General features: G+C 40.5%; 1 protein-coding gene across 10 annotated transcripts in view; it reads right to left on the bottom strand.

The window, feature by feature from the left end:
• Positions 1-13,183, bottom strand: part of LDLRAD3 (low density lipoprotein receptor class A domain containing 3) — a 196,748-nt gene that overhangs the window by 45,814 nt on the left and 137,751 nt on the right. For 9 of the 10 annotated variants that reach the window (XM_090140801.1, XM_090140802.1, XM_090140810.1 and 6 more), the window contains 2 exons: positions 11,027-11,152; positions 7,555-7,689 (listed from right to left, as the gene is read on the bottom strand). In XM_090140801.1, coding sequence (XP_089996927.1) covers positions 7,555-7,689; positions 11,027-11,152 — 261 coding nt within the window. The remainder of the gene's footprint in view (positions 1-7,554; positions 7,690-11,026; positions 11,153-13,183) is intronic. The other variant, XM_090140809.1, reaches the window with a different exon arrangement.

Below are 13,183 nucleotides of genomic sequence, written 5' to 3'. Positions count from 1 at the left end.
AGGTGTAGTAGCCACACTTTTATGTTAATACCACCACAACTGTGAGATAACCTCCAAGCACACACAGCTTGTCACATTGTTATTTCCCTTAAAATATACAAAATGGTATTTTCTGAAAGTCTTGGTAAATTGTGGCTATGTCAGATAAGCAAAGCCACTTAGAGGAAACCAAATTAGTCTAAATAAGGATTTCTCAAGAAAGCAGATAAACTTGCCAGACCTATCCAAGTCCCCACCACATGGGGTCTTCTACATTTGAGAGCAATTCTGCATTTCCCATTGTGCTCCTTGAGGCTCATGAAGGCAAGTGCAGCGCAGCAGCACAGCCTCTATCCACAGAGACATCAGCCGACCTGGAGCATATATTCTTGCTGAGCAGATGTCAGTAAAACTTTTCAACAGACCTCGGTAACCCTGCTCTCAGGGACTGCCTACAAGAAATTATACTGACTTGGGTCAATTACATAATTGATTAGGTATTAAACTGCTACAACATCTGATTACAGACACTAACTTTTATACCTGGTAATACTGCCTTGCTTGTGGCTTTAAGTTAGAAGACACACGTGAGCTTTGATAGAGCTCACATGTCATAGATTATTCCCAGGTACAAGTGAAGCTATGAAAAGATACAGATCTTAACCATGTGCAAAACTAGTTTCCTGATGTTTCAGAAGCTACATCCACCAACCTCACAGCAGCAGCTTCAAGAAAATAAAACAAATGAAAAACTAACCCTCACACACGCGATTCTGGGATGTTTCTCTTCCATTCACAAAGGTGTGAGCAACAAACTCTTCTGTCTTATCCTATGCTGATAAAAAGAACAACCCAACTTGTAAAGAGCAAGGGAAGTCTAGTACTCTCCTCTCAATTTCCCACACAAACTTCGAAAAGAAGCAAGCTGCCCAAGTCATTCCTGTTAGAAAATCATTTCTAACTAGCAGACAGCTAGACATGAGAATGATAGACTAAGATTTGTGAAGGCAATGGATATTAAATCAACGTAAGACTTACTGCTGCCATTGCTAACACAGGTAGTTCTCACAGCTAAATTTAGGTTGAAGCATTATGCCTGAGCGATGATTAATGCTAGAAAACTACAACCCAAGCTCTGCCCCCTCACTGACGCTGCAGTGCTGAGGAGAAGCCCCAGTGTGAGAGCCATGCCAACAAGATTTTGGCCAAGCATGGAAATAGAGTTAAAGATTGGTGCGGCTGGGTCTGATGAATGAGGGTTAGGACCAGAAACAGAAGAGTTGGCCAAGCCAGCTGTCACTCTGCTAGCGACAATCCTCTTAAACACTTAAACCAGGTAACCTTTGCTGCAGCTCTTTTCTACCTATGTTTGTGATCACAGTAATTCTTTCCCAACCAAAAAGAAAGAATACTCCACCAAAACTGTTTTCTCCGGTACTGAAATAGGTATTAAAGTTTCATTTTAAATACAAATGTTATATTTATTTTTCCACACTAACTGTAGAAAAAGCACTTGGCCACCTGGAATTGATTCCTTTCTACAGAAAGTCAGAAATCAACATCTGTGCCTTTCATTTTAATTCTTTCCACTGCCAGCAAAAAGAGGGAGGCTACTGTTCTGCAGTAGGAGACTACTACTCGGCTAAATGACACTGACAACTTTGAAAAGTTAATGCAATTCAGCAGCCAGGATGGACACTGCATGACAATGCCAAAATACATGGTATACCTCAACCACCACACACTGCTAAAACCCTGTGGAAAAAGTATTTGGAAGAAATTGATTTTTACAAACATGAGCTCAAGAGAGAATTTAATCAGCCTAAAGAACAATGGGGAAAAAATAAAGTCTTTTATTTTAAACTTGTCTTCCTCTAGCATAACATTTTATCACCTATATTTGAAATTTTGAAGCTTGGGCAAAGAAAATGGATACTCCAGTCACCTTTATCTGGAACTGTTAATTAGGCACATGTCAAAGTGAAGGTAAAAATATCTAGACATAGTTGTTAAGAGCTCTTATTTCATTTCTGCACAGGTGACAAAAAAACATTCCATTTGTAGTATCAATTTCCAGCTCCCCTGGCTGAAAGTATAGCAGCTGAACTACAACTGGCTTCTATAATTCTTTTTGTAACTAGTTTGGGAACACCAACTACAGACCCACCACCAACAAAAGAAAAAAAACACAACAACACAAAAACCTACCAAACAAAAAAACAACCACCAGATTACAGCAGGGGCCCAATAACGAACTACTGTAAAAAATGGCTCTTCCATCACTAGAGTGAACTGTGCCTTTAGGGCTTATACAGCATCCTCAAGTAATCCCTGCTTACAGAACAGGCATCAGACAAGCTGCAGACCCAGGACCAGGTGCCCATCCTTACTGCCTTTAACGTGGTGAGCCCTGAGTGACACAGTACCTTGTCTAAGATTTAATCCAGGTCACAACTGACTTTTACACTAGCCAAGTCATCTGCTGCTGTAACTGCTTTCAGCTTCAGCCTACCAAAGCAGGGTGAACAGGAGATAGGTGAAGAGGCAGGACATCTCCCAGATGCACCAACACTCTTCTAAACCAATTTCTTTTTCATTTGGAGACCTGAAGTCACTGCTTGTCTAGCACTATGTTATAGCTGCATACATACCTGTCCATCTTAACTTTTAGTCTCTATACAGATGCATTGATTTGCCTCTTGAAAAAAAACCCTATCAAACACAATCTTATGAAGTCAAAATAGGGAAAAAATCCTGAGCTTGATCAGAGAACAGAGGAATGGAGGAAAGAAGCAATTCATAGTTGACAGAAACGCCTCCATCTAGCAAGTGTTAAGAAAACAAAGCTATTAGAGAGCTAAATTCGCCCAGGCATAGCCTCCTTTTAATGAAACATTCAGTGACATTTTATTTGTACCCTTTCTTTAGTTCCTGCTTCTGTTCAGTTTGCCAGTTCCAGCTGTAGGCTGAATTGGGCTAAGGTGATGCACAATAATTGCCAGTGGAGCTTCAGCTTACCAACTGAGTCAATAATGAGTAAAAGATACTTGAAACGCGTGCAGCCAGGCTCAGGCTACAAGGCTTAGGGAAGTATAACTGATATCAGAGTACTTGGGAATTTTAGAATTTCAGTTTGCCACGTGCAAAGGGCTGACTGTAAGCTCCACATGGAGTGGGACCTTCTGGGAGCTCTTTGTGCCTTATAAATGTGATATTTCACTGAAATTTAGAGTATGTCTGTACCACTTGGCTGTCAGTTTGTTTGACACAGGATCAGATTTTTCAATGATTCAGTATGGTGCCCGCTTACAAGCAATTTATATATGCTATAGAAAAAAAAAGATCAGCTGACAGTCATGTGTGCTTCTAAATTTGTTTTAGAATTCTGCGGGATATCAAAATCCTAATAAAAATTCAACGAAAACTATGCAAACGTGAACAAGGAAGTGCATTATGTGCAACTGCGGCCATTACCAAATACACTGTAGAAATGTAGAACAAGAATCAGATTCGGGACACTTGCAAAACCTGTAACGTGTAACCTGACAGCAATGGTACTGTTTACTACCAACTGCAGGGTGACAATTGGAGCAACATTACTGAACCCAGCTTGGCCAGCGTGAATATAGACTTGCAGCAGTAATACTCTTTTCCTAGGCAACGTGGCTAAAGCTAATAAAGGATTTTAGCATCCTTAGTGGGAACGAAAGGAAGGGCCATGAAAGGAAGAGGAGTTTGAATTAGAACAGCCAGTATGCTTTGTTGGTGGAAAATCTTTTTAAACTAAAAAGCACAAAATGGAGGATAAGCTGAAGGAAGAAACGCTGTGAAAATACATTTAGATAAAAAGCAATTAAGGGAATAAATTAAGTACACTGCTAGAGGAGAAAAAAAATTTACACAGCTGTTGAAAAATACTAAGAACAAGGAATTCCCTTGCAGTTCAGTGGACTGCTGTCAGAGCAGGAAATTGCCCCATGACCAGCAGGCCAGTGGTGCTGCTTGGAAAGGTTACCACCATCAGTTAACACAACATGTGGGAGATATCCCAGGCAATCAGGGGAAAAAAGCAGATTGGTGGGAGAGACTTTCCTGGATAAGATCCACTGAACAGAACTAGAACAAAGCCCTAGAAAGAGCAATTCTGCATGAGTTACATATATGTGACAGTGTGGATAATGCAAGCAATTATACCCTCAACCCAGTCCTAATCCCAAGTGGTTATCTGGATAAATAGACTAAACTAAGGGAAAAGTCTGTCCATTCCACTTCAGTGCTGGAAACCAAAGATCATCAGAATGTAGCTGGGGACAGATTAAAGGAACAGCTTCAAGGATTACCACAGCACCTAAAGGGCTGACAAATAATCACAGTTGGGAACAAGAATAGAATTATCTGACTTGCTTTTAGGCTGTTGTGGTCTAAGCTTTTACACTGTCCCTTTCCTCATGACACAGAAACCTTAGTAAGATATTCAACACTGGGTTAAAAGTGGTATGGGAAAAAAGAGCACGAATTTGTTTTCAGAAAATGGGACCCTCCTCCCATTTCTATACGTAAATCTTGTGATACTTGACTCCTGCCTCATCCCCAAATGAACTTACTCCTATTTATAACTAAAATCAATCTTTACACACTCACAACTTCAGGTTCATTGCAAAACAGTGTTCTAGCAAAGCTACTATTTGTCAAGGATATGCCTCCCGTCAAAGCCAAGTCAACACATTTTGCAGGAGGGGTTACATTCTCTTTTCCTAGTCCATAGAGTGACCATTCTTGATCAAAAGAACCTTTATGCACGAAGGAGTATCTGACACAAACCAAAAAGATTTGCTACTGCAGCCTTCCTGTAATGACAAGCAGGATAAAGGAGGCCTTTGAAGTTCATAGAGGAGTAGGAAGAGGTGTTAATTTAAAAAGCTTGCCAGTATACCCAAGAGCAGAAGGAGAGCAAAGTACCAATTAATAATTCACACTTTTATTCCACATGTTATCTTAGTATCTCAAAACAGTTTGCAAACATTGATTAAGTCTCACAACATTCACCTGAAGCAGACAAGCATAGATGAAGCTCTGCTCCTACCAGCCAGGATGTTACTCCGGGATCATTTTGTTTAGCTGATCTGTGCCTTTTTTTCCCCATCTGTTAAACGGTGATAATGACAATATCATACTACAGGGAGAGGTTCAGAAGCTTAGTGATTGCTAAATCAACAATTTTTTTATGTAGGGAAATAGCACACAAGGGCAATCTCCTGTGCCAGACTGAACTCAATTACACTGAATTAAAACTACTAGACTTGACATGATGACATGGCTGGTGGAAAGAAAATCCTCTATCTTGATTTTATAATGCCCTACAGATGCACTTTACTCTGTCCCTAAGTACCTAAGAACACTTGAGTTCTAGTTAATGACCAGGATTGTTGGGTGCTGTGTTAACACAAAACTCATCATGATTACGCTAATTAAATCTGCTATAGAAAGAATTGTGAGAAATGAAAGACTCTGTCCACTGTAGCCTCTAAATCTCAATTAATACAAAGTATTTGCTGTGTTTGGGAGCCAGGACTGACATAGCCATAGCTGCAAACTCCAGGGGGAATCTTCGTTTACATTCTGATGGGGAGCTGAGCACATTACACTGTTTAATCCTCACTTGGAAAGACAGGTATACAAGCATCACACATTGACAGATGGGGACATGGCAATTCAGGGAAGCTCTTGAACTGCCACAGGACGATCACACACACCACAATCAGATTTCACTCCTTATTCTCAATCTTGTACTTGTACTTGTTTTTTTTTAAGCACATATTTATATTCATAAAAACAGACCCTTGCTGCTCTAATCTAATAAAAGAGAGTTCCTTTTTCCATGTCTGGGGCTTTTTCATGCACAGAAAGAGGCAGAATTACTCTGCTTAACACCCCATAATAATCTGACTTTTCCAGAAGGACCAAAGATAAAGACAAAGTAACAGCTTCATGAAATACAGCTCTTTTCTTCTCCTGAGCCTGACAGTCACTTCCAAAAGCAGATTGTCATGACAACAAACAACCTGGAGGCAATCCAGCCAATTAATCTGCAGAGGAAGCAGCCATCCCAACCTTGGAAAAGAACACTGCTGCTTTAAGCTTCAGATGCCAAAAAAAGAAAAACCCAACAACAACAACAAAAAAACTTACCACATGCATTAATCTTACTAGGCTGCCTTAGACCTGTAGTGAAAAACAATTCACTCCTCAACACAGCAGCACTACTGCAGCAGCAATACAGAGCACTAGACCCTCAAAATGTCCTTTTTCTTCTCCTTCCCCAAGACAACCACAACGCCAGAGCAGGCCAGCTCCCTCTCTGGGGCTTCATCCAGGCAGATTTATGTTCCCAGGACGTGACACAGCCCTGGCAAGTAAGAGGATGACCCGTTCAGCTTTCACATCTTCAGCCAAAGGAAAGAGCTCATAGGTTAAGCAGAAAAACCACACAGAACACATCATCACATACCACTGCTGTAAACTCTTTTTTGTTGACATTGCTGCTGCTTGTTTTCCCTCTTCCCTTATGAGTTGTCAAAAATATTTATCACCATGTTGAGCTCAGAATTACTTTCTCTTTCATGAAGGGCTAAATCATCAGAACAGCTAAATATTGAAGTCATTCTCCTTCAATTTCTCAGATTTCATCTTCTTTCATACCATCCTTTATCTCTCTCTTCATGTGCTCTGTTTTCTATACACCCAAGCACACTGCTATTTCCCAGCAAACATCCAACGAGACTTCCATCTTTTCCTGCTCTGGGCTCTCAGTAGCAACTCAGACATGAACAGGTTTAGCAGCTGATGCCTGATACACACTTGTCAACCCCAAGTCATTCATTTTATAAAATACTATGGTATTAAGTTACAAAAAGCAAATGTAAGAAATGGTGCATGTAGTTACAGAAAAAGTTGAAAAGAAAAAAAATTACAGAGATGGTGTTTTGAAAGTCTCATAAGACTCATACACAATTTTCAAACAGTAATAAAAATTTCCTCCCTGGCTTCATATTGTTCTCTTAATACTGAAACAGGGAAGGCTAGGAATATATTGTATATATACTGTATATATACTGTAGAATATACCGTAGACTTGTCATACAGTGAAGCATACCCTGCAGAAAGTAACAGTGCAAAGAGGATCCACAGCTTTAAGCCCACCCTAGACTTACTCATCTGGCAAACGGACAGACCACCAAACGTCCTCAAACTGAAACTTTATTACTGATCTCTCCAGATCCAACCCATCTCTCTAAATGGATTCCTAGCAACTTCAGTGAGCACTGGATCACACATCACAAGCACTTCCAGCAAAAGTGATTTTTTAAATTAATTTAAAAGAGATACCAATCTTCTGAGCACTGACACCAGAACGCACGCACGCACGCACTACGTGTTTCACTCTCAGTATCTGCAGATTAGGAAACCACAGCTCTAGTCAGCACAGGGCAACAACAGAAACATAATTTCTATGTCTGTAACACATTAATTAGAGTTGGTATAATGCTGCTTAACAGAAAAAGAGCCTATTCCTACCTTGAGGACTTTCACAGCTTTCTTCATCACTGTTGTCTTGACAGTTATTCTGACTGTCGCACACGAAGCTTTTATCAATGCAAAGACCATTTTTACAGTGGAATCGGGCAGTAGAGCAAAGCAAGGGATTGGCTGCTGTGAAAAGAGAAAGTGAGATCTTTCATTAGATATTCTCTTAGGCAGTGGAATAGCCTTTAGGTAATTAAGGACAACAGGTCACAACTCAACGGCTGATCACTTCACTGAATATGTGGAAGTAACTTGCAATCAAACATACCTTGCCTCTTTAAGCAGAGAGAGATGAAATTTCTAAATCATGCAAGATTCACTAGAATTAGCAGATTTCGTCTACTCTCAGTTGCAGTAATCCTTCTGCTCTCTTTCATGAGAGCCTTCAGCACAATTGCTGCTAGATACTCAGCTTTTGTCCACCTCAAAGTTGTATGGAAGATAGCACTGCCTGTTGCTTCCCATTATGACAAAGTCAGTTTAGCTCAAGTTTTATAAGCCAACAATCCAATGGCAATGTTGGCATTTCTCAAATTCTCAGTGTTTGAACTTGAAATTCATTTTTACAGTTAAAGTGCACTCAGAAAATCCTTTCACAAAATACGGCCCTGTGAGTCAGGTGAATGCACACTCAGCAAAAGCAGAACAGTATTTAAGCAGACTCATTCAGGAAGAGCCGTTTTCACTCACTCTAAACCTAGCACCTTACAGCATATTTGCTGCTATAGATAGTCTCATTTTAAAGCCTCAAGCAGCATAGTTTTCTCAGTTTCTAGGAGATTACATCACAGATTCAATGTGTCTCACTGCTAAGGAAATTTCCTTGATATTCAACTTGTTTTCTCACTCCTAATTTCATCCCTCTACTCTTAGCTATACTTCAGCATACATAACTACATAATCCCTCCTTGAACAATGTTTGCACCCTTCACATACAGCCTTATCTTCCTACGTAGTCATGCCTTAGCTGAGATATGCATAATTTATATCTTCTCATGAATCAATCTCTTTGTCCCTTAATAATTTTTGTCACTTTTCTCTGAACTCCCGCCAATTTTTGATAATGAGGTGACTGAAACTGAATGCAGCATTCCAATTGAAAATCTTAAAAAGCTGTTTAGATGCCTTGTCTGCTTCAAAGTGATTCTCTGCCACAATAACAAAGGGGATTACAGTTCCCAAATACCAACTGGCTTCCTTTTTTTTTTTATTCTTTTAAGCAAGAGCTGCCCTTAAAGAGACTTTCAAAAAAAAAAAAAAAACCCACCAAAACCACCATCACACTTTAAACTCTTCTGTGCATATACTCTGCAGTATACCAGTATGTACAACAAATACTCCCTACATCTCGTCAATTCCTCCAGCTCCCCGAAAGCACATTTATTACAAACATGCAAAATCTCTTTTGGTCTGGAACTGCTGCATACTTGCACAGCATATTGATTTTGCAGGTCACTTTAGGACCTACAGCACTGTTTCTCTACTTAAGCAAAGCTGTGACTAGACACTTAGATGTGCTGGAAAATACTATGGGTGCACTTCAATAGCACCGAGGAAAAGGAGGATCAGTAGCTTATTATCAGCTGTAAGGCCTTGTTAGAGCCACATGCCACAAGCACACGGGAAATTAAGGAATTTGTAACTAACTCCAAGGTGGCATGCTTTAAAGTGAAACCTGCCATTTGTCAGTCCACTAGCTCAAGGATACTCAAAGAACATTCATCAAAACCTCTTTCTAGTCCATTTGTTTAAGCATAACCCAAAGACCATAAAATCTTAGCCTTCAATCTTGTTTCACTAACTTCATCATCTGCAGAGGTGCTATCGCGCTGCCACAGCCCTCCCAGGAGCCAAAGCAGACTCTCAACCAACAACAGATGGCACCTTTAAAGGATGTTCATGCTGCCAGAGAGATCTCAACATGTGGGGGAGGCACACAAACAAGAAAGGCAAGTTCTCCTAGAAGCAGACAGTGATAGATCTCTGTAAAGATCTCCCCTTTTGTTATCTTTGAAAGCTGGTGTCTGTTGTCCTCCTCCTGACCTTTAAATGACATTAAAAGGAAAAGCCCAGCCTGCTCCAACAAGAGAACAAGCGACTATTTGCTGCAGCTTCCGCCTACAGACCCACGCAACATTTTAACAGCTCCTGATAATAGCAGCAAGGCTGCTGGATCGAACATAACCTTTCCTTACCACTATGATAAATCCCTGCTAAACTTACAGATACAGCAGATCTATGCAGCCACACAACAGGGTTTTAGTCCATGGCAAGTCATACTTCAAATGATATCTCTGCTGTGACTTTGCTACAAGATGCTGAACAGCTCAGGGGCTCAAATTCATGCACTGGCAGGCATTTCTGACTTTGAGAACCTGCTTCTCCTGTTTCATTTCCTGGCTTTTTTTTTTGTTTGAGAACATGTATAGACAGAGAAGCCTAAATGCACTGATGAACAAAGAATCTTCTTTAGTGACCAAAAATAGCAAATAAAAACTGAATTTTAAATCTCATTTGTAATATTTGACAAATGCATATTACATTGAAGTACAGAGAACCCGTTCAAAGCAAACATGAAACTCAAATCTAATTTCAGAATTACAAACATGTCTTAATATAACATGCAGGCATTATGTACAAAGCAAAACCAAGCTGAACTTTATTAAAAAAATCACCGTCGTCAATTGGATCCTTAAATATATATGTATTTTTTAAACAAGGCCTGTTTTTGCGATGTAAACGCCACACAAGATTCTCTGTCACTGACAGCAATAAAAGGAAAAATTTAGAGAGTGGTGCTAACCAGCCAGCAGAACAGGAGGTAGCAATGATTGGCTCAGAAAGGACACATCTTAAAACCAGCCAGAAGACAAATCCCACCCACTTAGCTTGGCAAAATAAATAAATAAATAAGTGCAGCGATGAGGAAAAGATAGAGAACACACTAATGAAAAGGACGCAGTGTTTGTGTATGTGTGAGTGAGAACTGGACACAACCAAAACTAAGACAAAAGCAGGTGAAATTTCGCCTGCCTTAGTCAGGCCATCCCACCATTTTGAAATGCAGTAGTTTGCAAAGAAGTTGGATGTCACTCTACCACCACTCTTGAACTGCTTGTTGTAGAGACGATCGCTCCTCTGCAGAACTCTCACCTGAGATTATGAATCAACAACCAAGAAAATACGCCCTGAAACATGTCGGAGGAGGCAGTGCCTGCATCTGACAACACTAAGGCTGAACAGACTCTTCTGAGAGGAGTACTAAAGTTTACATTTCCTGTTGAGGAAGATTTGCCTGTCATTAACACTACCAACATTGCTACTGAGAGATTCTGTGAGAGAAAAAAAAAGGCACACAGATCATCCAGGTTATCCAACTCAAACTAAAGCTAACCAGTGTTCCTGTCTATGATTAGCTGAAAGAAAATAAAATGCCTTAACTGGGAAGTAGACCAATACTTACTGCAGTTTTCCTCATCGCTGCCATCAGGACAGTCCTCAAACCCGTTGCACCTGAAGCGGCCAATGATGCAGTGGATTCCACTGGCACAGGGGAAGAAGGTGGCACCACACTTGGACTTGGCTTTTGCTGAGAAAAGAAATGCACAGAAGATTGCAAATGTTAGGGAAACGTCTTACAAAGGTTAAAGACACTTTAGTAACAGGACGGGTTGCTCTGGGAAGCCTGTAAGCAAAGAATACAAGGTGGATAGGGATAATGAACATGGCAGCAGGTTTGGAGAATTTGGGAACTAGAGACCAAAGTGGGCAAAGACAGGTTTACAAGGAATCAGGAAACACCTGGAGAAGGAAAAGGGGAATATAGAGATATGAAGTGAGTTAGTGTCTATGTGAGAATAATAGGAAACATAAGAGATTTTCATTAAAGCATTTTTTAAAGCTGCAAAAGTCAAATTCAGAAAAGAAAATGCTATACCTAACAGTTCCTCTAGTTAGCACAATTTATGTGAAACTAGGTGCAAAAGGAACATAAATTGCATCTCTTACTATACAACTCTCCATCATACAGCTTTCATTATAAAGCTCCCCAGGACATAAACCGTATCTATTTCATAGCACTCGCATAGCCATTCATAACACTAAATACTAACAATAACATCAAAATGTGGTTAAGAAGCGATTATAGAATCTCATTTGATCCCAAGTACTTCATATTTTTTTTACTTCACTGCACAGCAACTCTTCATGACAGGGAGAAGAGAACACTGCCCTCAGCTAGAGTAATGCAGATGCTTCCACTACATTGCTCAAGGCAAGTGCCAATTCAGTCTTGTGCTATCATCAGCCCAGAATTAATTTAGCTGTTTTCTTGTTTGTTCCTTTTTTTTTCCCTCAGATTAGCATGACTTCATTTTCTGCAATGCATCACGGACTAGAAAGTCCCTGAAAACGGAAGCCTGGCTTACTGCAAGGAGGTGAGCATAGAACACTGCCAACACGCCATAATGCCATCTGTGGACCACTTACAGAAGAACAACAGAAAAGAAGCCAGCTAACTGAAGGACTTTTGAGTGAACTGCTCCTTCTCTCCTTACTTCTATACCAAATATAGAGGATGCGTTTGCAGCTCCTGGGTTTTGAGATGCTGATAGATCTGGATATCACAGTAGCAGGCAGTCTTTCTATGGAGCCATATGGATTAACACATCAAAATGGGCAGTTTTATGAGGTCAGGACAAAGTCAGGGACAACAGAAGAAATCCGGAGAGGGAAATATATATATAAATATATACACACACACACACTCAGAATGGGGACAAAAAGCATCAGCACTAATGTGAAAGGGACAGCCTTAAACCACAGCAATAGTAATTCACGCTTGATTTAGTATTCTCCCAAAGTAAATTCCCGCAAGTTCCTCTCCCGCATGTTTTAACTGTTATTTATTTTTATTATACCAGTAGTTTTCAGTTAAGTAGGATGTATCACTGATGTATTCACCTATCACATTTTCTGAAGAGAATCCAAGGTTCACTTGGAAAGAAAAGGTGAACCATTACTTTGTAGAAAAACAGGTTGATAAATTACCCTGAAGTAGCTCCAGTGCTCAACAACACCGGCAATGCAAAACCCACAGCCAAGACACTTGAGACCCTTAATTCTTAACAGAACTTCAAAGAGAAACTTCTGTGCTGAAGTTTTGAGGCAGACTGATTTCAGCTAAATAATTCAGTAAGCACAAGGTCTGAGGCAGTGCCATACCCCAAGTCTTTAAACAAAAACATCAAAACAAATGCTTCAAGAACAAATTCCACAACTGTCACCAAAGCAAGAAGTCCACATTAGCATTTGACACGTCAGCCAGCCAAACTGCTGCTGAGAAGGTGTGGCCATAACACTCAGACACAAAGAGATGCCCAATTCTTAATACTTCCCAGGGTCTGTTCAACCTAGAGAGGACCTGAGGAGAGGCTTCATGGCGGTTGCAGCTCCTCACAGGAGTGGATGGGCAGAGCTCTGCTCTCTGGTGACAGTGACAGGGCCCCAGGGAACAGCATGGAGCTGTGTCAGGAAGGGTCAGGTTGGGGGTTAGGGAAAGGTTCTTCACCAGAGGCTGGAACAGGCTCCCCAGGGCAGGTCATGGCCCCAAGCTGCTGGA

The sequence above is a fragment of the Phasianus colchicus genome, chromosome 5, assembly GCF_987193195.1.
Source record: "Phasianus colchicus chromosome 5, bPhaCol1.hap1.1, whole genome shotgun sequence".
Classification (NCBI taxonomy): Eukaryota; Metazoa; Chordata; class Aves; order Galliformes; family Phasianidae; genus Phasianus; species Phasianus colchicus.
This window is presented reverse-complemented; position numbering and strand designations above follow the sequence as displayed.